Source organism: Condylura cristata, unplaced genomic scaffold (genome assembly GCF_000260355.1).
Source record: "Condylura cristata isolate star-nosed mole 26May11 unplaced genomic scaffold, ConCri1.0 scaffold00009, whole genome shotgun sequence".
Classification (NCBI taxonomy): Eukaryota; Metazoa; Chordata; class Mammalia; order Eulipotyphla; family Talpidae; genus Condylura; species Condylura cristata.
The window spans coordinates 24,016,881-24,044,523 of NW_004567110.1; the positions used below are offsets into that span (position 1 = coordinate 24,016,881).

General features: G+C 32.8%; 1 protein-coding gene across 7 annotated transcripts in view; it reads right to left on the reverse strand.

Annotated features, from left to right (window-relative positions):
* The window catches only part of RIMS2 (regulating synaptic membrane exocytosis 2), a 418,309-nt gene that overhangs the window by 90,213 nt on the left and 300,453 nt on the right, over positions 1–27,643 (reverse strand). For 3 of the 7 annotated variants that reach the window (XM_012722998.1, XM_012722997.1, XM_012722996.1), the window contains 2 exons: positions 23,946–24,046; positions 2,958–3,130 (listed from right to left, as the gene is read on the reverse strand). The exons of 3 other annotated variants lie outside the window; for them this stretch is intronic. In XM_012722998.1, the coding sequence (XP_012578452.1) occupies positions 2,958–3,130; positions 23,946–24,046 (274 nt within the window). Of the gene's footprint in view, positions 1–1,910; positions 1,977–2,957; positions 3,131–23,945; positions 24,047–27,643 lie in introns of those variants that run through there. One more of the 7 variants, XM_012723000.1, reaches the window with a different exon arrangement.

The window sequence follows — 27,643 nt, forward strand, 5'->3', positions numbered from 1 at the left end:
TATATATATATAATAGTCAAGTATGAATGTATAATCCATTAATAAACCTAAAATATTCTATTCAAATACTTAATGAACATTTTTAAATTTAAATTTTGCTCTTTTCTACTTGTACATTCAGAAGATGTACTTTAAAGTGAGTTGGAACACAAACAACATAAATTTTGTATCATGAGACGAGACCCAATTATTATAAAGGAAACAGCAACGATGTCAATGTAGTCACTATGTTCATTTTAAATACTAGCATACTATAAATACTTAAACTCTGAAGTCAGAGATTTTCTTTCCTTTATAAAACTTGGATTATAAATGAAAGGCATGAAACACCAATGGTCTATGATAGAGTTAGTTTATTCCCAAAAACTGTTGGATAGGCACATAAATTGTTTTGAGCATTAAACATTTTATGATTGTTGTTATAAGCTAGCAAAACAAACACCACGGGAAGTGTTCAGTCATATTTTCTCTCAGGATAAAGACTGTTAGTTTTATTCTATGAAATAAAAGCAAATTCAAATTCCTATGCTGCAATAATTAATGAGGGACACCTATATATGTATTTCCAAATAATTGCAATTGGTTTTCTTGTTATTTTACGGAATATGAGTTCCCAGGAGAGATCAACCTGGCCTGCTTTAATTTACAGTTCCATAAATATTCTATAGTTAGTTAAGCTGAGAACAGTGCCCTTATGATTCAGATTGTCAGGAATATGCCATCTTTCCCTTTCCTCTGTAAAACAATGTATTCTTTTCATGAAGAACAGTAAGATACTAAAAAAAAAAACAACAAACTAGCTTAGTATTTATTAGGATTCATGTCTGTTATGCAGACACTATTGTAGAACACTGATATAGTTAAGTATATAGACCAATCTAAGACAAAAAAGAAGTGTCATTGACAAAACCTTCTGTACACAGGGGTAAACATATTTCCCAATATCTTTATTAAATATAAGTAAAGCACAAATTAAAATCTGGTTTTAGATGGGAGAATGAAAATTTGGCTTTTGTATTGTGCATGCTCTTCAAGCAGACTTAGTTTTAGCACAAAATCAAGTTCTGAATTGATTACTGGAAAATCCAGTTCCTCCAAAATGTACATGATTTGTAATTATCAGTCTCAGGTAAAAGAAATTAAAGAAACCTCAGCTCCTCTGGCAGAAGCTGATGTCTTTCTGTGTACTTGTGCTGATAGGACTTTCCGTTTCAGGCCTAGTGCCTTGCATTACAATGAAAACTGAGCAGTTTGTATGCCTTTCTGCCTGTTTCCCCCTGCCTTCCTCCCTGCTCAAAGTTCCTTCCTGGGCAGTTTCTCTCATTGAATGAATTTCTAGAGGGCCTAACCCAACAAGTTTTTTGAATGATACCTTGTTCATACACTCTTTCTTTTCATCATTTCAAAGAGCACCTACCGTCCTCAGTGTGTATGCTTCATTGGGACTCCAAAGAGTACCAGAATCTACCAGAAAATTAAGAGGCCAGGAAACCAAGACTGCATAAAGCTTACTCTTTGCTATCTTGTCACTCATTTTTAAAGTTCATGTTCAGTATGCACTATTTCTTATAAAGCAGGCCAATTTCTTTTAGTCCTTTCAGAACCTCATTTTAAAGCTTTAATAATAAAAATGAAGAAGCTGTATAGTAATTTATATCAAAAGAAATAAAGACAGAGTTGATTCAGCTAATCACAAAGATCTTGAATACGAAGTAAATCAATCTCTCAGAGCTACTAGATACAATGACTTTAACAAGTTAATTTGCCAAAATAGTACTAGGTTGTACCAGAAGCTAAATAGAGAAAACATAAGAAAATAAGCCAAATCTAAGTGGGAAAACAGATTTTAGGAGAAGGAAAAAGGAATCCAGTACTAATAGGAAGTGTCTATCAGAACAAGCATATTTTACCTGTCATCATCATGTGAGAATCGCCTTTGTAAATCCTCTTTATTCCCTTGCTCAGGTACATCTTGTGCTTTTTTCTCATTTTCTGATTCTTTGGTTTTCTCCTTATTACGTGTTTTTATAATCTCTTTCCCTTTCCCATTCTCAATTCTTTCTTCCTTTGCATCTTCCTCCTCATGCACTATCTCTTCATGCTTACTCCCGCCTGTCCCACCCTCTTCTATTCCCTTTGGCCTTTTGAATGCAACACAAATTGAAGGCATGCAAATAAACACACAAAAAAGAAAAGGTCAAGAAAAATGCACACAATGTTAAAGAGAAAGGTAATGAAAACATAAATAAAAATGATCTCTTTAAATGTTGAAAACTTTTTTCTAGTATATACCAGAGAAGCCCAGTGTAAGCAACACTTAATCTAAATTGTTTTAAGATCTTATTTTCCTATTACAAAGCTGCATGAAAAAACTGCAATCTCTCTCTTACGGATTTTCTTTGATCCAAAAGAAGGAAAATAATTTAATTCCAGTACCCATAACCTGGATAGGTCATGTAATAAATGCAAATTATATTAACTTATAAAATATACTTCTAAATTTTATTTTCTATTCCTTCATATAAGATTCAGAAGGATGGGAACATATCCTATGTTCCTTGAAGTTTTCTGAAATGTATTCAGCTAAAAACCCTGTAAAATAGTATTTTTGCATATTCCTTGGAACCTTCAGAAATACAAGTCTTCACTCAACTTTCACTTTAATTTAGTAAGGATACAATGACAGAATTACTTTTTGAACATAAAACACTAGCTAGTGACATTCACTTAGGTATACTAGTAAGAAAATGGTTATCAGCTTTATAAAACTTTCCTGTGCAGTTAAGTTTGAAATGTAGAGCAAAATATAGTAAAAATTGCTATGTGCAGAAGTTCTCATTCCCTTAATGACATATATTAACCTTTTAGAAACACAGGGTCATTATAATTATCTAAATTAAAACCAGGTCATCTAATCTATATTGAAAGGCATCTCCTGCTGAAGTCCCCTTACTCACCTGATTTTCTTGTTTCCTCTTGGCCGTTCTGATTGGACAGACATGTAGCTTGTGCTGCTGAAACGAGAAGCACTACTAGTCCTTGAAACCGCAGATATATCACTTACATCACTGTCCGAAGATTTAGTGGAAATATTATCTGCCCCTCTATGAGGATCCCATCCTGATCGATACTGTTAACACAGATTGACAAATACGCAGAAGTTGTCAGTATTACCACACAAAGCAATTATTAGCTTCTCCTATTTCAGCACTTTAATTGTCCACAGAGGATACTGCAAAACTCTACTCAGTTGCACACAAAACAAAAGTGAATGGCAATTATCCTAAAAGAAAAATTCAATTTATATGAAACCCTTGTTTTTAGCAAAGGCAATTAGAACATCTCACCACACCCCAATGAAGGCCATTAAAATAGTTTCACAATAGCAATGGCCTCAGGGAAGAACATTTAGGTAAAATCTGGGAAATAAACATTTGGCTTAATATTAAGAAGTAGGATTTTTATTTCTGAAAAAAGTAGGATACAGTTGCCAGTGTAACTTATAAAAAACAATTCTAGTAGCCATCAATTTCTCTTTAATCCAATATGCTTCACTGAAAACCTAGAGGTAGTACAAAGTCTAATTATTAAAACACTAACTTTTTTTCTTTTAAGGAAAACCAAGAGAAAAGAGAAAGTTTCATTTCTGAATGGTTGCTGGAATAATGATGAATCCTAGAAATACTAGAAAAAGTCATTATTATTTACAATAGTTCAAACTTCCTGGAAGTGAAACAATCGGTTATCTGGCACAGCCAGGGTGCAGGAATTCTGGGTGTTAAAATATTCTGGTAAATTGAAAACCACCATAAACGTTTTATGTTAATGACATCTGGGATGGAAAAAAAAAAAAGAACAGACTTTTGGAGGCTGGAAAACCTGAAATAAGGAAAAACTCTTACTAGTTGAAATAACTTGAGTGAGTTATTTAACTTTTAAAAGGCTGTTTACAAAATAATAGGAATAATAGTATCTTCCTTGCAGGGTTGTTTTGAAATTAGGAATAATACATGGTATCTGGCAGAATATAAATAAATGCAGCCAGTATTATTACTGTAACATTACCACTTGATGACCCTCTGGGTTAACAGAATACCTGCTAATAGATTTTTCTTTATTTATATGCATTTCAACTTAAAGCTGAAACATCTCTATCTAGTTAATTAAACAATGGAGATTTTTCTAATCATAGGTACTGGCAAATTTCACAAAGCCTAAAAAGATGATCATCTTGTATAAATTGTTTACTGAGTTAAAACTTGTAACTGAAAAAAAATAGTCCCATATAAATAACCATTCACTGCAAATATTAGGTAGCTATAAACGTTCTGTTTAAGATACACTGAATAGCAATAGTGTGTGGCATAAACAGATTTAAATGATCTGATTTATTTTTGCAGGATCTCCCATTATCTTTATGTTTTTATAAATATAAAGATATCCCAATTATCATTGTACTTTTGATCATTGACTGTTTTCCCTCAAATGTAGAATAAAGGGCTTATTTAAAGCTCCATATAATTCAAGCAGTCGATTCTTTAGAAATCACTCAGATTAGATAAGATATTGGCTTTTCTTAGTCCATTTTAACTTTTCATCTTATTATATAACTCAGTTATTGAAAATAATACAATAGAACCCTCATGTTTGATTTTAAAAGGAAGATTATTTACGTATGGATGATTTCTTTGGTGAACATTTAGATCACGATATTCTTTTTGAAAATAAAGACAATTTAAAATACCAAAAACAACTTTAAATGATAATGTCTTTCTTTAGACATTGCCCAGAAAAGTATTTCTATGGGTCTGGATACAAAGCTATCTATATCAGTCAGTATTATTGTATATGCAGATAAACACGCACACATATATACATATACATATGTACATACACTATTGTATATTTATGTATATTTCACCAAGCTTATTAAAAGTAAATTTACTTTCAAATCAAGACATAAATGGAAATCTTTCATTTTATTTATATTTTTTGACATTTCATTTATATGGAAAATGAGTGCTTTAGAACATTTTTGAATTATTACCTTATTTAATAGACACTATATTATATTTGGGAAGCTGTTTGTTTAATTGTATTATATTTGGGAAGCTATTTATTTAATTTTCACTATTTTAAAGGCTTTTCCATTCTCACAATTAATAATAAAAAGAGAAGCATCTGCTATTATAGTTTAAAAATAATGTATCATTGGATGAACAGTTTTGTTATTACAAATTGTTTTGCTCATAAGATCATCTATTCAAATGAAAAGTAATAACATTTTAACTCTAGGAGGTAGTAAGGGTAATCATGTAATTAAGAGTATATACTCTGAAGTGAACTGACCCACTGGTCTGAATCCAGGCTGCACAATTATTATGTTTGTAACCTTGCTTCTATGAATTCTAATATTTATCTGTTAAATGCATATAACAATTGTATCCTTTCCCTAAGATTGCTGCAAGGATTAAAGAAAATAATGCATATAAAGTACACAGCACAGTATCTGTGGCATAACAAGTGTTTAGGAATGACAAAGATGATGATGATGATGATGGTGATGATTAGATAGTATCTGAATGTTGACTTAGTTCCAGGGTTATCTTTACTGCAAGGAATATAAGATATAAACACCCCACAATAAATCATCATTTTTAAAATTCTCTAAGTTACAATAAAAATATTATTTCTACACATAGCCAACAGATGTACTTCACTAAATATACTTATAAGACAAAACTAAAATGTCAAACCAAATTTTCCTACTAACAACTACTATGTTACCTTCCTCATTTATCCAGATTCCTCCATATCCCATCATCTTATAGGGAGTTACTGATTTCCAGCTGTTGCAAGATGAAGATAACTTTATCTCCTTGGGTCACATAATACATGACTCACTTGTAATATCAGTCTGTTACTTTATCTTGATAGCCAAAGTCCCTCGTAGCTGTTTGCCCACTGTTGCCTTTGACTAGTTATTGTGTGACTCCTACTTTCATCTCTGAATCCTAAACTGCTTCCTTGACTTTTGAATTTCAGTGGTTAGAATTCTAACTTTGCAAATTTAGTTTTTTTTTTTTTTTTAGGTCATCATGACTTTTGATCCTGTCTTTATGATTTATACAGGCTAGCTTAAGGTTTAAGTTTTTTTTTTAACTCACATAGTATGCACTGCACATGCCTTTGGCTATAATTTCTGTCTTAGATGAATGGATGCAATATTTAAGGAAAGATAAGATTCAGTCCACTAAAGTCTTACACTACTCATAAAATAATACAAGCTCCCTTGTGTTATAGGATATGTGTATTTGTGTGTGCCTGTGTTTATGTTTAATTTGCAAACTCTCTATTCTAATTTAAGTCCCTAAAAGCCAGGACAATAGTTTCTTTATCTTTGTAATTCTCTTAGCACTTAAGAGTCAATCATTTAATTGAATTAATTTGAGATGATATTACTTTAATTGAATCAACTGCAGTTTAGCTTTAATATCAGCAAGCTAAGAATAAATTCCATTTTAAGGATTCTTAAGGAGTCAAGAAAAATAATATATTTGAAATACCCAGTAATTTGCTTAGCACATTTCCAGTGTCTAAAACAGGTTATTAAATAAAAAGACACTGATGGGACAGTTTATAGAAAGAATGTAAATTAGCTAACTGGGCTAACTGATGATTCTGTGTCTTGTCTCAGGTGTATTTCTACCTTAGGCAAATAAGCACCTGTCCCTTTGGGATAGAACTCAAGTTTCCATTACAAATAGACACACATCATAAACAGAATAAGAAACTCGCAAAATGAGAAATAATAGGAAAAATATTCTTTATAAATGAAACTTCAGAATAACATTTTAAATATTTAGAATATAACATCTTCCTATATACATATATAACCCACAAAACCCAGAAATCAAGATAATGACTAACCAGGAATTTACTTTAATATGGTTCCTTTTTCTTGTTTGTTTTTCCTAAATGTATTTTTTATTTTCCCCAAAGTATTTAAAAAGAAGCTATCTGCTTTAGTAATGATAGGGGCAGCTAAGTTAAATTATTATACCAAGTTAATGAGTTATGAATGTGAATCAAGTAAGCTCAGTTATTTAGGAAACACTGTGGTGTTCGACAATAAACAATGTTTTAAGCAATTAGCATGTATTAGCTTACAGCTGACAGATGAACAATGAAAGACATGGTCATCAATCTCTTTAATGGACCCAAAACAAAGATTTATTGCACAGGATTACATGATCTCAGCTGAAAACTATGCTCTGATGGAGATCATTACACTCTTGGAAGGGAGTGAGGAGCTTTTCCCGACAACATTTTGATGTCTTGTACATTACTATTAAGGGGATCATGAACTAGAAAAATTTACAGGAAATTATGATTCTTCAGGATGTTCCAGACTCTAAAGAGTTCCAAAGTGGCCTAGAAAAGTTAATGTTCTCCCTATTTATCTAACATTAGTGGAGAGTAATAGTATATTTATAAAGCTCTACTGAAAAGAAGGTTAATATCAAAGTTTTAGAATAATATTGCAGAGCATAAATGGGATAAATTCAGACTTCTAAAACAAAATTTCATTTCCTTCCATATACTAATTTGAAGTTCTTACATTAGGTAATTTCCCTAATTAGAGTTCTCTATGGTTTTTCACCAACTCAGGTTGTATGTCCTTGGCATATTAACTTCTTAGAAGACATGGGGGAGGGGGTTATGAGAGCTTCATTAAGCATTGCTTCAGCTTAACAAATCTTACTAGACAACTGCAACTGTTTGCCTATAACCCAAGTCCAGGAATTGGTGATTGCAACATATTGGGCATTAATAAAACCCAATTTAGAAGAAAACCAGTTTTATGCCATCAAGGAGGACATGTAGGAATAATCATATTCAGAGAGAAAACACAATGAGTAAATCAAACGATAAGGGAAAAAATGATGGAAAGTCTTTGGAAGAGAAGGGGGTGGGGTTGAAGTTGTACAGGCATCTAGATACAAGTCTGGGAATATAGACGGTACAAGAGCAGGGCACAGGGGCCGGGCGCTGCAGTCAATGAAATCAACATGATGAACAAGAAGATGCTCTCGCCTTCCCCATTATATTTTAATTTCATATCAAAATTCAGAGAATAGTTGTTGCCTTTTGACAGTACCACAATTGCAGACAATATCTCTTTAAAAAGCTACTTCTAGATTTGTTTTTTCATTTTTAATTGTATTTTTTCTAGCCAAAGCTCTTATCAGTCCTGATTTGAATGATGCACTGTGCAAAGTCTGTCTGTCATAGATAATTTTATTTAGAGTGGCCTCCTAAAGCGGGTATTGTGTGATAAGGTCTCTACCTGGGCTGGAGAAGACAGTGAAGAAAGGCCATAGAAAATCAAGGGCTAATTTAAGGTTTAACCTTGGAGCAATATTTTGCAAATGAAATCCCAGCTAGAAAAGTCTTCCAGAATTCCTTCAATGAGAATTAATCACCAATTACTAAACTATTTCATTCAGGTCTTGTAGTTTTCTTCTTTCTCTTTATCTCATATCTATCTCTCTTGCTATCCTGCTAGATTAATACATGTCTTAATACTGGCATGCAGTAGAAATTCAATGAGTGTTTAAAGAATCGAAGTGAATTCAATGCTTGTTTTATCTGGTTTATATCCTAGTGTATAGCTCTAATGTGTAAATATCAAATCAGAATGTAAAATATTGTGAATAGAATTTAGTTATCTAACCCCTTCATTCTCTATGGTCAATATAGGCAGTGATGTGCTGGTAGTATTAATAACCAGCTATCCAAGCAAGAAAAGTTTTTATTTACAAGAAATAAACACACACGATTGCTGATTTCAAGTTGCCCAGTGGTCACTGAAGACAGAGGGGATCATAACACTGGGAACACTGGGAGTGGAGTTTGGGGCTACATAGATTGTTTGTAGGACTCAACTGGTCAGGAGACTTGAGTAAAGGAAGTAAGGTGCCATATCTGTAAATTATTCCTCCAGGGAAGTCTTGTGAAAGATGGAACAGCAAGACCAGCTTAAAGTGGAAAACCACAACCTTAGAAAGGGCAGCCATTAGTGTGGAAGCCAGGATTTACTCAAATGTCAACTGTCTCTTGGTCTAAAGGAAATTTATAAGGTTAAGAATTTTTCTTGAAGAATCTGTAGAGGACAAAGACGGGAAGTCTACGTCTATTGGTAATCAGCTGCTCCTTGAGAAGCATCATCCTTTATTTCCTTTCCTCAGTTTCACACAATTTTCAGAGATGGAAATGCTAATTCTGCAAAAAAAACCACATTTAGAGACTTTAGGTTGGCTGCAGAGCTCAAGCTTTTGCCTGTTTGCAGAGTTCATGCAATACATTCCTCCTCAGGATCCTAATTCTTCACTCACTCTAAACACTATTTGCTGAAACTTCTCAAACACAAAGAAAACACTACTGTTATCCTGACATATCAGTCACTGGTGTCTTTTTAGCTTTTTCATTCTTTGAAAAATTCTATTATAGCTAATATTGTTGAAGTCCTGTCTCTCCCTGAAACTTCCATAGGGCTTCTCAGACAATGCTGCTCATGGAGTTGCCCCAATGGTTTTCCCAAATGGTTTCTTATTAGCATCACTTTGTCTTCATTTTACCTAGCTTGATTTGAAATATTTCTTCCAAATTTCAGCTCTCTTTATTTTCACCAGACAGTTTCTCTAGCTAATCTACCCCCATTAACCATTTTAACAATGATGCAATGACTAATAAGTCCATATCTCTTGCCCTCACCTTTTTCCCAAGTTTCACATCTATATTTCTGGACACTAACAAGACATCTTTGATATGCTGTTCTGTAGGTACATCACATTCAGTGTGGCCCAAACCAAACTTATTATCTTTTATAGCAAACCAGCATTTCTTATCTTTTACTACCCCTAATTATTTTATAGGCTCTATATCTAATGAGAAAACTTTGACTTTTCCTTCATTCCGTTTGGTCAAGACATATAGTTTACTCATTTTATAGAAACAAATATTTCATTATTTAGCTCTTGGGACTTGTAATTGGGTGTTAGGTCTTTCATGCCAGCAATTAGTCACATCTATTTCTTTGTCACAGTTGCTGCTGAATTTTTTCTAATGTTCTTTCTCTTTTAATGCAGTTTACTGTCAGAGTTCAAATTTATTTTGGTGGTCCAACTACAACAATAAACAAAACAATAAACAATAATCCAATAACCTCATTTTCTAGGATCCCTGCAGCTAGGGTGATCATTTGATTTGAATCTGGCTTCTGAACACAAGTAGGACTCCACAGGATGGGGTCTGGAGAGAGCTATTACTTTCTGATTACAATGGGCTGCTTCACCACATATTGCCTATCTTTCCTTCCTTTTACTTCTGACTGCAGTTTAAACATGAGCCAGGAGCACAGTCATCATTCTGTGACAATGGAGATGAATGTCTTACTCTGAACAGGGAACAGGAAGCTTTTGTCTTCACTCCTGAACAGTAGGACCAGTCAAAGCTAGCTGCTTGGATTCTGTGTTTTTGAAAAAATTATTTGTTGATGTCAGATTTTTGGTATTATGAACATCTGAATGCAAACCTATTTTAAAAAAAAACTCTCCTTTTGTTCTTTCTGGAAAATATTTTCTTACTTCTTAGTACAAAGGCACATTGTTTAACCAACAATACTAATGAAACCATAAGGTAGCCATCTAGTTTTGGTAAGAGGTAGTATATTCCAGTGACCATGGGTGACAGAGCTGAAAGATATAGATGTGTAACTATTGTCCTGACTAGTGGTGGCTGTTTAATTTGGGGCAAGTCTCTTATTTCTTGAAGTCAATATGAGTTTCAAATGAGATCACAGGTCTTACACATAGCCTATATTTACAACGATAATAATTAGACATAGACTATGATGTCTATGACTATGATGTGTCGACTATGATCCTAAATTTTCATCACCATTCAGCTATGATCACAAACATTTTATCTTGACTTGAAAACAGCTATGAAAAATTTATAAATAAGTCCTTAACCCTATATTCAAAAAATAAGACATTGCCCATTGATACCAGATCTTATTTACTTGGGGTATGGTAGCACCATACTGACTTGGATATTTGTATCTTTTCATTCTTAACCTGTTAATATGGGTTGTTTATTAATAATTATGATTGTATTTGTCATCAAGAAAGTTAAACCAAGGAAAGTAACAGTGTAGGATCATAACATTAATGATTATTAAATCAATTATTATTTCAATAATTTTTATGGTTTATAAGCAACTTTCAAATATTTTGTATCATTTTTCTCACATCTGATAAGTTTTTATTATTAATATCTATGTATCTAATATAGCATTAACATTTATATTCATGTACCTAATGCAATGTCGATTTTTTTCAACATCTTTATTCTTAGATTTTTGTACTCTTTATCATTCAGTAACATCTCAAACTTAGTAATCTATAATGTCTGTCTAAATTAACAACTGTTCTTAAATTCTGTTCTTTCCAGGCCCTTACATATATTAATAATATCTTATTCAGCTATAAATTTTAATTTACATTCAAGCCTAGATAGAACAGAACAGAATGACTACTGCTAGTCCAAACCAATGAGCCCATTATTATCTTCCAGGAAAGAGAAGAATCACTATTCTTCTCTAATGCTTCTCCAAGTCCTCAGGTTAAAAAATTGTAAGATCTAGCTAGCATTAAATATCAGAAAGAAACTTTCCTTAGCATTAAGCATTCTAAATACTTGTTCCTTTGTAAATATACTTACATGGCTGATTGTATTGACATAACCTGCATTTTTTTTTATAACCTGCATTTTTAAAAGAGAATATTGATATGTTCTAGTGGCTATAGGGTGGAGATATTCCACATATCAAAGTGGTAAGCTAGCATCCCTAAAGTTGTAAGAGAAATAGTACATGAAAACAAAGCTGTAGGATCAAGGACTTGGAAATCTGAAGCAGGCAGAAATAAAAACAACAACAACAATGGATTGGCAATATAGCGTGGGACTGCCTTTCAGATATTAGTGTCTTAGAAAATAACAGAGTAACTTACCTAAGAGAATTAGGGTTAAATGATAGTCTGAACAGCTACATCATGTTGAAAAATCTGAAAAGCTCTGAGAGTTGTCCTGACCCATTAAAAGGATATAGGTAATCATATTCTGTTGGGAACCTGGATGAGACCTACTACTGTGAAAACACAGAGCAACATCAGTTGGATTTACGCTGAGAACATTTGGGGTAGAGCAAATAGTACAAGCAGGAGAAGGAATAACACCTCTTGCTTGGACTAGAGCGATAGTCTCTGAGTGATTCCAAATCCTTCACCATCTGATCCCAGCCAACTTTTCCACTCTTATCTCCGAATGCATATCCCAATTTGTTGTGTATTTCCTTTTTAAAGAGACAAGGTGTTCTTTCAGCATGGCTTGTGCCCATGTGCTCTGCAACTCTCATGTATTCTACAATGTCTTCCCAGATTTCTACAAACCAATGAATGTTTTTCATATTCTTTTCCTTTCCATGATTCAGTTTTCTTTTATCACTTAACCTAATCTGTTCTGCATGAGATTACTTGTATACATGTATGTCCTTAATTCCCTTACAAATTCCCAGTTGGGAAGGTTTCTCTTGCCTCCCTCCTTTCTTTTCATCTCTTTATTTTTCCCTCTCTTCATCTGTTCTTTCCATTAGTCCTTCTGTGTTCATTCAATCCTTCATTTTACTGTTACTTCTCTGGAATTTTTGTTTCTTTTAATGTTGCAGAGGAGAAATCAGAATTACTATTAATCAGCTTCAACCCAAGCATGAGTTTCAGGAAAGAGAAACTTATGGCCTTTGCACAGCAAAGTGTGTTCTGATAAACAAAAAGTACTCATATTAACATACTCTGGTTAAGCAAAAATGTCCAAGAAAGTTATTTGGTACAGTGGATGTTTTTTATTTATTCGCTTAAGAATGACTCATTCCCAAAAGTAATAGTAATATTTTGAAGCTGAAAGTGACGGCAGAGAGATGATAATCTAACTTTCCCATTTTATAGATGAGTAAACTGAAAGACAGAGAAGTGGACCAAGGCTACAAAACTTGTTAATATTAAATTCCTTCCATTCTGTTTTCATTTAATTTTTTTCTTTATATAATTTCACTTTTTAGGTGATCCTAGGCAAGCATATTTAGATCCCAAGTTATTTATTTTTAAAATACTTGTTTGCTGTTTTCTCTAAGTATATATTTTAAAATAAATTTTTTTCTTACATTTTGGAAATGTTGAAGTCTTATCTAAAATGAGCTAGATGTTAAGAATACAAAAACAGCATGAAACCACTCAACACTACTTAGAACCATGGCTAGATGGGTGATAGATTTTAAATATGAAAACCTTTCAAGTTAAAAAGCCAAAGCCATACAAACTGACATGAATAAAAAGATATTTTAGGTCCTACTGAAATAACTGTTATAATGTTTAAAGTTCAGATAATTTTTTATTGGGGAGGTCACAAAATGGGAAAAGGCTTAAAAAGTAGCAGGTTTGTTTTTATACTACTGGGTCTGGGACCTGTTAAACTTGCTCAAGAATTCCTATTTCTGAAAATGACTTGAAAAGGGCCAGTCATAAAAATCAAACCCATTTTCTTTGTTAGTCAGGAAACTCTACTGCATTGGAAGACTTTGGCTTATGCATCAGAATGGAGTTTAACTCGAAGTTTATCTTTTCTGTACCTCAGGTTTAAAGAAATTACATTTCTGGGCACTCCCAAGAGCCAGGTCAAGTTCTGTATCTTTATATACAGAATATGTCTACTTGCTGAATTTATCTCAAGTGAGACATATTCCCAAGGCTAGCTATATTATTTCTAGACTGGAGTATTATTTTACAATCTTTAAAATTTACAAAATAGAAGTAACAAAGATTGCATGACTCAAGTTTATTTTGCTAGTAAATACCTGAAATCATTCCCAAATGGAGGAAAATTACAATTGATTTTTGCATGCTTATGAACAAAGCTATTACATAATAAGCCTGTAGCTATGCTCAAAGTACAGTTAGCAACTTAAATTTATATTGTATATGTGGATGGCTCCATGCCATTAGGCTGATTGCCCTAATTGACTAAAGATTTTAATTTAGTTATTATTTTGTATGAGTAGGTATAAACATACATGTACATTTATTCTCTAAAAAATAACTACTCCTCTAAACGTTTTACTTCATAACACATAGATTCAATCATATGTGAGTACATCTAGTAAAAGGACTGGCATTGAGGGGGATTACTGATGCAATAGCTGAGGGAAATGAAATACATAAAACCTACTTCTAATTTTAAGGTTTCAGCTATAGGAGTGAATCATTTTCCTAACTAGTGATGTCATAGTCTAAAAATCCAAAAGTTAATAGTGATTTTTCTCAGGTCTTTCCAAAGTACCATATATTTGTGTAGCACTTTATCGATTATAAGAGCCCCCCAATCTTTACAGAGAAAAAAGTTGGGTTGTGAAGAACAATTCGGAAATTTATTAAAAGTCTGATGACATTCAGTTCAAAATCAAAATTATAACCCAAATATTCCCATTGTTTGACATTCTCTTTCTACTATGATTAGCTCTAGAGAAACTAAAATTTTATATCTATTAGGAAATTTGCTTTTGACTCTTATACAATAACCTCCCCATACCTTCTCCTGAAGTTCATATTTTGCCCTTATATATTGGTACAAAATGCTTAATGTTCAGCCCCCTTAAAAATCCTTACCCAACACTTGCCACCCTGGTATTCCCGTCCCTCTACAGATCCATGTCCCTGTTCATTTATTTAAGAAAAAAAAAAAAAAAAAAACCTCACTAAGATCACTAAATGCTCTGAATCAAAGTAAAGTGCTTGCCACTGGAGATACCACAGGATAAATAAAATATAACCACTATTCTCAAAAAGGATAGCTTGCTGCAAAAGATATGTAAAAAATAATGTGCATATTAGAGAGAAAATATCTATTTCTGGGAGAAACAGACACCAGGGCTAGTTCAAAAGGTGTATCTGTTTTCACAACTGTTTGAATATTCTCATATTTGTAAATTTGTATTTCTATGCCCCTGCTTAATCTTATTAGACGTATGAAATTTGAGTGAGAAAGAAAGCTTCTGGCCTATTTATCGTATTTTCTTCTGTCCTTAATTTCCATGTCTTCCTTGATTCTATAAAGAAAGATCTCTTTCTGTCCAGTGCCTTCTATTATTCATCCTTTGACTCCCTTGCAGAGTAGTCTAATTATTAGCAAGTTAGCCACTCTAGAGGATGGCTGAAAGCGAAGGTAAATGTATACATTTCTTTTTCTACAGAAGGTAACAGAAACCTGTTTCCCTGTTTTCTGAGGCAAAATGCAGGAAGAATTATGCTCTTGGCAACAGCAACTACTGTCCACAGATTGATGCTTTTAGTAGCACGTGGATTTAATTTATTTAAAATTCTCTTTTTTTCAGTTTTTAGTAACATTTTTACTATAAATGGATAAATTATTTATTTTATAATTTTCTGGAGTTCTGTAGCATATATTTTGCATTTTTAGTCATTTCAAATGACCTTTTTCAAAGTTAAAAAATATCCCATTGCATTTCCTAGCCTGACGTGGTTTTATAGGAGGAGGTAGCAATTCTCAAGTACATGCAAAGAAAAAGGATCCATGTTTGAATGTCAGCATGAAATTATGGCTTAGAAAACCCTAATTAAATGTAAATGTATTTTATGACTAAGAAAACTAATTTAAAAAATGAACTTACAACTACAAGAAACTAAATATCTTCTAGGATGCAAATGGTAGTTGGAAAAATAGAAAAAGTAACAAGATGAAAATAAACTAAAAAAGTTCAAAACAACTTTGCTATACTTAGTTACCTTCAATTTCCTTTTCATATTATAGTGAAATAAGTTTTCACAATGCATTGAAGTCATAATTTAAAATATTACTAACACCTTTGTAGAGATATGTCATGGTTGACTTGTATACCCCCACATTCATAGTTCTAACTCAGTACTGCAAATGTAACTATATTGGCCAATGGGCCTTTAAAGAGTCAATTAAGTAAAAGGAGGGAATGGGGTAAAATGATGTCATAGGGGTGGACCCCTAATCCAACATGACAGGTGTCCTTACAAGAAGAGATTTGAACACAGACACACACAAAGGAATGACCATGTGAAGACAAAGAGTGGTCAGGGAGAGTGGTCCAAAAGAAGCCATACCTGCCACATTGTGATATGGGACTTCCCCCCTCCAGAACTAAGAAAAAATGAATTGTTGCTGTGTGAGTTCCCTAGACAGCCCTAGAAAACTAATATAAGGTGCTAAGAAAAAGGGGAGCATAAAGTAAGAAGCTTTTACATTCAAAGATAAATCATAGATAAAAGTTCACAAAAATTATTTATCCAAGTTTTTACATAAAGTGAGGCTTATCTGTATCTCTGACATAAGGACAAAATGAGGCTGTTGCTTCTACCAGCTATTATAGGAGAGAGAGAAAGTATCTCAGAGCTACAGGATATATGTATGAGTGCATGCATACGTCTAGATAAGTTATGTGTAAATATAATGTTCTCTTTTTATATCTATATAAGGTTGAAGTATATTCAGCTTGTGAAGGAGTAGAAAAAAATGGTAACTTTAGATAAAAACTGGACTAAAATAATAAAAATAAGACAACCCAGATCCATTTTTAATCTTTTAAAATTATCATTAACTTTCAGACTTTTCCTTCCTTTCATCCACTTACATTTAGGATTACCTTAAAGATACACTTGCTATATCTAGTAGATTGTTGAGAGAAAAAATACAGATCTGAATCCCTAAAGCTCTGGTTAGAGCAAGTTATCTATTAGAAACAATGATCCTTTTTCTCCTTCCCCATCATCATCATCATCACCATCACCACCACCACCATCATCATTACCATCAACACCACCATATCACAGCTAACATTTACTTATTCCTTATCAAGTTACATTATACATGTATCTAAACAGACCATCTTGAAAACAATCCATGTGACAGGCAATATGATGTGCTCATAATGAGAATAAGACACCTAGGCATAAGGATGTTAATTAACTTGCCAAAGGTCACTATGCAAAGATAGTGACAAATGAGGTTTAGTTCTGGATTCCATTTGAACGTTACTATGTTGTGTACATTTAATCATCACTACTCAAAATAAGTTGAAAAGTGATTATAAAACTGCCTCTATCATAGTCATATCTCTATGACTATAATCAATATATAGTCATATCTCTATGACTATAGTCATATCTCTATGACTATAATCAAAACTTCAGAAGCTCTCTGTGAAAATGCCTGCAACTGTGGTTACTGATAATAATACACGTCAATAGAAAGAAGCTATCGTCCCCACTGTTCCATTTCCCGTTATTTGCCTCAAAAACAAAGACTGGAATTGCCTAAGTATGTACAAAAGTATTTTATTTAATTTCAACTGTAGTATGGTAGATTTTAAATAGAATATAAGAGTTTTCCCTCACAAACATGAATAAGAGTATATATGAGATAAACCTATATCCTATATAAAGAGACTGAAAATGATTTTATTTAATTATTTTTCATTTCAACCTATAACATTCTTTTAAAAAATTTGTAGATGGGACTAAATATATTTTTTAGTCAGGCCTTGGTAAAATCACCACTAATACCTCTTGCACTACTAGGACCATATGGTATATTGCTTTTTTACTTGCTGGCTTAATAACCCAGATTTTTAAAACTCGTTTAGTTTCTCTTCATAAATATACTTGGTAAAAGAACAACCACTGAGTGATGGAAGAAGAAAGCATATCGCAGTTGATTAACTAAACACTTAGAGGCCTATGGCTTAGACAGCACCTAGAGAGTCTGTTTTGAGTCAGGAAGAAATGTAAAATGTACAGATCTTGGTTAAGATGTCTCCTCGGCAGCTGGAGACGGGGAATGTAAGAGATGGCAGCACCGACCAGGACTCGGCATTCCTTCTGAGAGCCTTGTAATCTAAGTTGGCAATAAGAATGCGTCCAAGAAATGTCAATTGTCTTTTACCCCCCAAACGGCATTATGAGCAAATTAACTGATTTTCAGACCCTCTCTTGGGATTTGGCTAGCATGCATGAAGCTGATTGTAGGGCTATGTGGAATGAATACAACAGAAAAACTTGACAGCATGGGATATAAAGTGAGAGCAATGGTGTGTTTCATTGGGGAAATCCAGGTGCAGTCACTGGCATTGTGCGTGGCTCCTTCATCTGTGAGCAGTAAGACTTCGTGATCTGACTCGAGATGGAAAGGATGAGTAGGTGATCTCAATTGTGATTTGAAAAAATGAAACCATCCTCCTGAGTATCTATAAACTAAGGTGAGAAGTAATTCTTTGTAAAACCCGAATCGTCCCCTTTCATGAAACAGCAGGCTGTTAATTCCAAGAAAGGATGCTTTATCACTCCCTAAGGGGGCTTTAAATCCCCTCTTGGATGACTTACAAGGTAGAGATTAGATTATCAAAATCACTCCTATTTGATTCTCCTCCTCTGGTCATCAGATGACTGTACCTGACACTGACTCAGTGGTGGCTGCTTTATGTCAACACCCGATTCCCCAGGCAGCTTGGCACCCAGTGCTGCCAGATGGTTCCTCCTGTGGGCACAGGCCTGCCTCAGTATCACTGTGCCCGGACCATGATATGCCACAGGCGACACTGGCAATCAGTGCGAGTGCTCAGTGTTGAAAGAGAATAAGAGCTAATATAAATGGAACAGCTAGTTAACAGTAACACAAGTTGTTCCTCTTGCATTTTACTACTATCACAGCGATAAATTTAAAGTTCAACTTTCATTTCTTCACTCCGAAGAAATGTATATATTTTCCTGTGTCTTGTCTCGTTCTTTGTACCTCCACTACATTTTAAAGTAGTTTTTTATAAACTTAGTCTTTCAGTTTCCAGGTCCAGTTTATGTCATCACTGTGCTAATCATTTCCCAAGGACCAGGCTCATTTAACATCAACCTTTATAACATCACTTCTTGGCTTTAGTAATTTAGTTTGTAATTTCTCATCACATTTATATTCTGGTATCATTTTATATTTTTTAATCTCCATATCACTTTAAGGTTCACAAATTTCCCCCCTTAAATTTCATTTGTTATTTTAGATGTCTGCCGCTGTAGTCTCTTTAAGGATAAGAGGAACACTGAAAGATATATGAGCTACAAGTAAAATCCTTTTCATTAGCTCAATTATTTCTTTATCATTTCTTTGAACCTTTTTATATTCATTTCTGGTACCTGCAATTCTATTTGCTGCAGTTATTATATATAATATCTATACCATTGATTGAACCCTTTACCAAGTACTGAACCATTTATATATATTATCTCATCCTAATCACTGTCCTAGGAATTCACTATCAAAGCCTTATTTAACAGATAAAGAAACTGAGACCACCCAGTGAGTTTGCTTGACTCCAGGCCAGGTTCTCAGTACTGCACTGTGCTCCTGCTGCTATGGCTCCTGATGATACTGGAGTCTCCAAATACTCTGACTTGCAAACACTATTCTTGTAAGCAGTTCCTGTCTGTCTCCCCTCTTCTGTGTCCATACTGCTGTTCTGAACATCAATTCAAAACAAGACTGGCAATCAGTGTGTGTGCTCAGTGTTGAAAAGAGAGTAAGCGCTAATACAAATGGAACAGCTAGTTAACAGTGAATCTACTTGCCAAAAATTCTTTGTCTTTAATGGTTTGAAATGTTTTATTTTGATACTGCCTGTAATTCTACTAATGTGAGTTTTACTTATATTAACAGAATCTTTAACAAAATAGAATTGTATTTGTGTTGTTATTCAAATTATAATATAAGTACTTTAGTTGGGTTTCTTTACTCCTAAATGTTTCTGAAATTATACATGGTAAAGGACAGAAGTCTGGGAGAAAAGTTCCAAGTGCCTAAGATCAGGCATGCACAATGAATGGAGAAGAATCTTTTTTATCTACCTCGTTGTCTGTACCCAGAACATTCTCTCCATCTATTGGATGATAGTTACATAGACTAGTATGAACTTCTGGCCTACTTCTGAGAAGTTGTAGGCAATTTAGAAGTCATCTTAGTTAATTCTAACATACTGCCCTTGTGAGAGAAACAAGAAAACAAAAAATTACAGTATGACATAAATGCTAGAGTAGGGATAAAATATTTTGCGATGATTTCGTGTAAAATCATCATTATTTTAAAAAGAACATTGTTTCCATAACAAAAAACTCTGCATGCCAAATAAATATTGTACCAAAAACTACACTGTATTCTCTGTTGAACTGTTAAGAACTACCCTTTTAAAAATATCTTCTGGGATCACTTAAAAATATTAAAATGGCCAATTTATAAAATAAATTCCATATAATTAAATAAATGTTGCCAAATTCTTTACATTAATTTTCAGATACATGCACTGTTTAATTTTCAATTAATGCTAATTACATTCATTACTCACTGTAAAACCCACACAAGGTTAACTGTCCAGTGTTGTACAACAATGTGCAATGTTAAAGTTAATGGGTAGTCATAGCTTTCTGAATGAATAAAGAGCAGAATGTTGGTTTAATAGAAAGGACAAAAGTGGATCCATAAATTTCTGCTAAGAGTAAACAAAAGAATCACATGTGACGGGGACAGATCCTAGAAATGCAAAAGGCATTAAAGGGAACATAGGCTACACAACTAAGTTCTGTTTTGAGGGAAAAACTACTGAGAAGACATTTACTTGTTAAATAGAAAGCATGTCTCCACATCCTTTTTGCTGCTCTTATTAAATACTGTTTTTCTGTTTCCTAGTATACTTAAAATATTCACAGAAAGTAAGTTAATAGGCACTGTTTTACAGAGGCTTTCTAAACAAGTTACTGAGATTTTTTTAAATTAGTAAGAGAATATTTCAAAGTACATTTTAAAAAAAAAAAAAAAGCCCAAATTAGTAAGAATTGTTTATACCTATCAGTGTTGCAGACAACTGGAATTTAGGAAGGCAATGCCTAACTAAAATGTGTAGTTAGGAAAAACCTTCATGTACATTTAATTAGAGACCATTTAGTGACTCAGTATCTTCACAGGATTTCAAGTGGACAGCTCGAAGTCCAGCATATATTCTATAGGTCTGAAGCTTTAAACAAAATATAAATTATTTCAATTTGAAAAACCAGATTAGCAACGAATACTACTTTCCATAACCAGTGGCCATGTAAACATAAAGTAGGTCACTTAACCTTTCTATATTTTGTTTCTTCATCTGTTATATGATTTTTTCCCCAAGTGTTAGACCTAAGGTATGGAAATACAGTAGCAAACCTTATAATTGATACTTGTTCTCAATATAAGAATAAAAATTTAGCTAAATATTCCATTTAAGAAGAGGAGATTCTGTCAAAATATTGAATCTACCATTAGTATAGAAATATCTAAATCTATATGAGCCTTTAACTGACAAAGTATCCTCTATATATTTCTCTCTTATCCACAAAAGAGGAAGATCAAACTAGGGTAATGAGGAAACAGATGAACAAGTAAAATGTTTGACATCAGAAAATGACTTGCAGTGCAACAAACTAGAGTTACTTTTTGGATCCTTATCACATATCATATCTTAATGACTTAGTTATAAGCTGAATGCTATTTCCAGCAATAGAAAACAAATGGATAATTATCTGGCATTCAAGTGAAAAGATTTGTTGATGATAAAGGGTCTTGTAAAGGTCTCCAGTTACCTACAATCAAAATAAAGTATCCATTTTCAACCTCATTCATCACTGGCTTCTACCTAAAGCACTAACAAAGGAAATCAACTCTTTTAGGTACATATAAGTATATTTTACAAGTAAGTAAATTTTAGAGCAATAGTTCTCAAACTTCATTATGCATCAGAATCATCTGGTATGTTTATTATAACACACAGACCCCACCCCCATAGTTTAGATGAAATGGAGCTGGAGGGGGGGTCAGAGAATTACACTTGTGAGAGTCTTCAGATAATGTTGATGCTAGTAGTCTGAGAACAAACACACTTTCAAAACCACACCTTAGGAGTACTTAGAAAATTATATTGCTTAGTAGTGTAACTAGTGTGTTGCCAAGATGTAGATTTTTTTCTAATACAAAATAATTAGAGTCAAAGTTATAATACTTTGGAGCTACAGGTATTCATTCATTTATGAACTGGAATGAAATCAAAACTTGTTTTCCTGGGTGGGGGGAGGTGAGGAATACTGAGTCATGCCTATAGTATTTCTTTGGTTCACCCTCCTGTAATCAATTTCTGTTAGATTTCCATAAGAAGAGTCATTGGTAATGTTTCTGAGGAGTTGTTTTTTATTGGATAAAAATTAAACCTTGTTTTGTCTTTCTCTGTGATCCTCATTTCTTCACTGAAAATATTATATAGAATATTACATGCACTTTAAAAAATCATGCACAGTTGTGTATCTGAATATGTACTGACAGAATTGATATCCTAATTTATTAGGACTTTATATCTTGGTGTTTAGATGATATAAAATGAGTCAATGAGAGATAATAGCAGAACAGATACCAAGAAATTCAGTTTTTCTGTTTAGCCTGAGGCAGAAATACCAAATAGTAGCAGGCAAGACACAGGTATCACTTCTGGTAGCAAGCTCAAAAGGTTACCAATACCTGAAACATTAGGTCATCAAAGAATAACTTTCTGTGAAAGTTACTGAACCATTTTGATTTATCACTTCAATTATAGAGAAAAGTTCCTAGAAGTTTATAACCTGCTGAATAAAGGCAAGTTTATTTCTGTTTGTCTTAAATTTATTTTCTCTGGCTTTAGGCCTGTGCCATTTCCATAACATCAGGAATCTGTGATAAATAATTCTATACTCACTCTGGCCTACTCATGTAATTTGGGGGAGAGATGGATGGTTTGTTTAGAAGATGGTGCTGATAAAAGAATCCCTGCTTCCTCTAGGCTGCGCAGCGGGGGAATGACACACCTGTGCTACTGACCACATACGCATATGTGACACAGACAACTATACTCAGTATGTCTCGACTTTATCAAAGAATTTATAAGGTAGTTCAGGTAATACAGACCTACATATCTGAAAATCCAAACTTTTTCTGTTATACACAAATACACAGATCACAAATATTACATAATTGTAATGATTACACTACTAAAGCACAGAGCAAATATATAACAACTAAACATGATGAATAAGTTTTGCTATTTTCATCATTTTAATTAAATTTTAAATGGGTACTTAGGGAAAAGTCTTTTCATGACTTTGGCCATGAGTAATAACATAAACCTAAAAACACTGAAAATGTAAAAGTGATGAAAGGTAAAAACAATAAAATAATACTCTTTACTTCCTGTTTTGGTAAACCTCATACCACAACTTATTTCCAAAATTTAAGTCAAAGGATGTTCATTAAAATTTTTTTTTAACTCCTTATGATGCCTCATGAGCTTGTATTTTCCCCCAAGGACTCACTAATAAATAATATTCAACTAAAATGGAAAAAAATCAACATGTAGGAAAGCCATCAAGAAATAGAAGTTCTTCCTAAACATTTTTTGAGGGTGGTTGATAGACCTTCACAGGTTTTAGAAAATGAAAAATCTGAGAATATTTGTTCTTCAGATAATTTGTCATGTTCATATCTTTAATTCCCTACATTAAGTTTTTTTTTTTAAAATGAGGCAAAGTCTATCCCTAACAACTTGTCTATACACACATAAATTTTTAACACTTGATAATAAAATGGGGTCACTGAATTATATGTTTGTGTCTAACCTGTCCTTCAGCAATTTAAGAGAATCTAATGGTTTCGTATGATTAATTATTTTACAACTTTTAAAAAGAAAAATGTCTTGCCTTTGAATGGTAATCTTGTTCCAGTCTGGGATCTGATCCGGCTACCTGTTTGTATTTGTTAATTTTCATTTGGCGATTTCTCTCCTCTATATCCATAGCACCTATCGAGTAGAAAAAAACCCATAAAATTAATGTTCAGTTCTTATTTCTGAGCCCTACTTACAGGATGTAAAAAAAAAAGAAGAAATGCTAGACTGATATACTACTTTCACTCAAGGCCATATGTACAAAATAAATGTCATTATTTTTTAGTTTATTTAAACTATGCAATTTAGTGAATAAAAAGCATGATTATTAAATACATAAAATAATTTAAATCAGAATAAAATGTAAACAAATTTAAACAGAAGACAACAAATCTTCACCAGGTAAAAAACACTTTCTGGAACACATATGTTCAGGAGAATATATTTGAGAACACATAAATCTAACAATAGCAATAACAAAAATTGGTTTTTAATTAACCAAGCTTTGGCTTATTTACTGGAAAAAACTGTCAGTCAAAATGATTCAAATAATATTTCACAATTACATTTAGAAACTAATATCATAAAATCAATCCATCTATTAAAAGCAGGTTGCCCCCAATACGTGAATCCAGTAATCAAGAATTTTTGAGCTTGAATGTTCTAGAATAAGGATCAAGAAAGAGGCATGGAGAATAATACTGTTGAGAAAAACCATGCCAATAAAGGCACAAAATATTACTGGAAGCCATTTCAGAAGAAAAAAAAAGGAATGCAAAAGAGTGAGGTAGGCAGCCTATTACAAAGTGAGATTAATCGCTTAATCAGTGCTTACCTCAAGGTACATCAATTACAGATATCAAAAAGTTTTTAAAACTTTGGTAACAAGAACTATATTTACCAAAGCTTAGCACACATGAAAAGTGGTTTAAAATACATTTATGATTTTTATTAAGGAGACTACATGAAATTCCATTTCTCATGTATATACGTTATGGAAAAACAAAATTTCAATTATAGCCTATGAATCTATAAACTGGGAAAAATAATCACAGCTTAGTAGGCATAAGTGGGTATGTATAATAAAGTTTTGTACGTAAATTCACAAGCAATGATGGCAGACAGGAATGTAAACACACACAATGTACTCCTTGTTTAAGATCACAACTTTAAAACTGCAGTAAAGCTGTCTAGACAGAAATATGTCTATTCAATGATAGTATATTAATACTCACCCTGAAAAAAATCTAAATATGCATTAAATCATTCTAAGTTTCAGTGAAAGTTAATTAAGATAAAATGGGGAAAACAGTTTCAAAAGGAAGTAAGAAAATCTTGAATAAAAGAATATTAATCAAAACATACATTATATAACTTTAGGTAAAACAGCACTTTTAAATAAACTATTCAAGGAAGTAAGGCAATTTGTTCCTTTTGAGAGTCATGTTTTAATAATAGTGTGATTGATTCTGTGCCAAATTATAGAATAGGGAATATAAATATCATATTAATAAAAGTGTAATCTAAAATTCAACTGAAATCCAGTGAGTGCCTCTATTATATGAATGTGAAATATAGTGAAGTACAGACTTATTAAAATAGAATAGTGAAATTGCCTGTGCTTCAAAAGATGTTCTCAGGAAAATGCTTACTGTCTCCGAGGGCAAGGGAACAACAATAAAAATCACCCGGCATCAAAAACTATGTGTACTGAAGGAATATTTAGCTAAATAGAATATTTAGAAAGTTTCTTTTTGATAGCACAGTAGCAATTAGTAGTTTAAATAGGAATAGCACCAGGAAAAGAACTTGTTTAAATATTATATATGTACATGTACACAAATGTCTATACATACATATAGATACACAAACATTCACACATACATACGTGCACTTCTACTAGGCTATTTTCTGGGTACTATTTTCTGGTATGGAAATGGCATGAAATACTTTCTGATTACTAGGTAATAATATGACATACTGGCAAAAACTGGCAAACTTCCCCATCGAGAGCTTAAATAAATGTTAGGTTTTGTGCATCATTTGGTCTCTAAGGCGACTGTACCATTGTAACATGAAGGCAGCTGCAGACCATATATGCACAGGTCTGTGTGGTTGTATCCCAATAAAATGGCATTTACCAAGCAGACAGTTGGCCAGGTTTGGTGTCTAACCCATAGTTAGTTGACCCCTATGTTAAAAAGCATAGCGCTTCATTAATTTCATATTGCAGATCTTTTCTCCTTAGTAAGGATCTAAATTTTCTGTAGAATCACGTAACATCATTTATATTTCACAGATCACTGGGGGGTGGGTGTTCTAAGAGAGCTATGCATCTGTATTTACTATAAGGAAAATACAAATAGTGATAAAATAATTTAAATATCTTGTTAGATAAATTCCAATCTTAATCATCATCTACACATGGTCACTAAATGAAAAATATTCTGTGTAAAGCCTCAACCAACAAAAGCTCAAGATAGCACCTTAGCTGCTCTATAGTCAACAAATTTAAGTAAATCTATGTTTAATTTATAACTTTAAATTCTCATAAGAGGATAATCCCTGGGAAAACAATAACCAGACATGCCTTTCTCTAAAACCTTTTTCTACGTGTTCATTTAAACCTATTCTCACAGAGAAAGTGCTCCACAAATAATACCAGTGGAGAGGAAAATATCTTTTTGATAAAGACAAATCCTTATCATGGGGGATTCTTCACCAACAAGTGTTGATTTTTCTTTGCCAATCATTTTTATAAGGAAAAGAACCCAGAAATAATAGTCCCTGTAACATCACTTTGATTTCAGTCAAAACAGTACTTTTACTTCTAGCCACTTACAATGAATAGCAAATTAGAGGAGTCACTGCATGAAGAGCTGTTCACTCACTGTTTGGGAATGAAGTATGTAATTTCTAAACTTTCAACTCTGATGACCTATGTTAAGCTCTATAAAAGGATATAAGTGAAAGTATTAGCTATCACAATATTTTTTTTTAAATTACAAGTAACAAGGAAAACAAAGTGTTAGAGAGGTAGGTTTTTGCTCAGTCTCCTCTATTTCAGATGTACACTATAAAATTTGCATTTAAAAAGCCTAAAAATTCTGCAATAAGTAATCTTTTGTCCATTTTGCACTCCTTCTCCCCCATATACTTATAACTTTCTGAAGTACTCTCAAAAAGGCAGTTTGGAAAGTGCTGGCTTAAAGTGCTTAAAGTGCTGGCTTAGACTGTAAATTTATCTAGGAAGCTCTATAATATTTTTATATGTGAAACTACATATAGTAGAGAAAACATTTTAGAGATTTGATTTGATTTATAATTTGAGTATGCTAAAGATAGGTCAAAATTAGTTCCAAAATTAAATCAAATATCAAAACATTTTAAATTAGAACAAAAATAATTAAGACAAATGGGACAATCAGATATTTTTACACAAACACATCAAACAAAAGTTGCATATATTGTGGCTATTGAAGCGATAATGTATAAGTGTATTCAATATTAGTCTCAAATACTTTTTGAAATAAGTTACCAATTAAGTAAACTAAGTCAGTATGATTTGTTTAACTAATAAATTGTTTTATAAATAATAAAATTCATTTAAATCATTCTGGAAAGTGGGCCTGTAATTTATGGACATCTATATACAAAGCTTCCTGAATACCTATCAATTTTAGCATTTCTCCTTGACAATTGTCTCCTTGACATTTTAAATCAAAGCTTTTT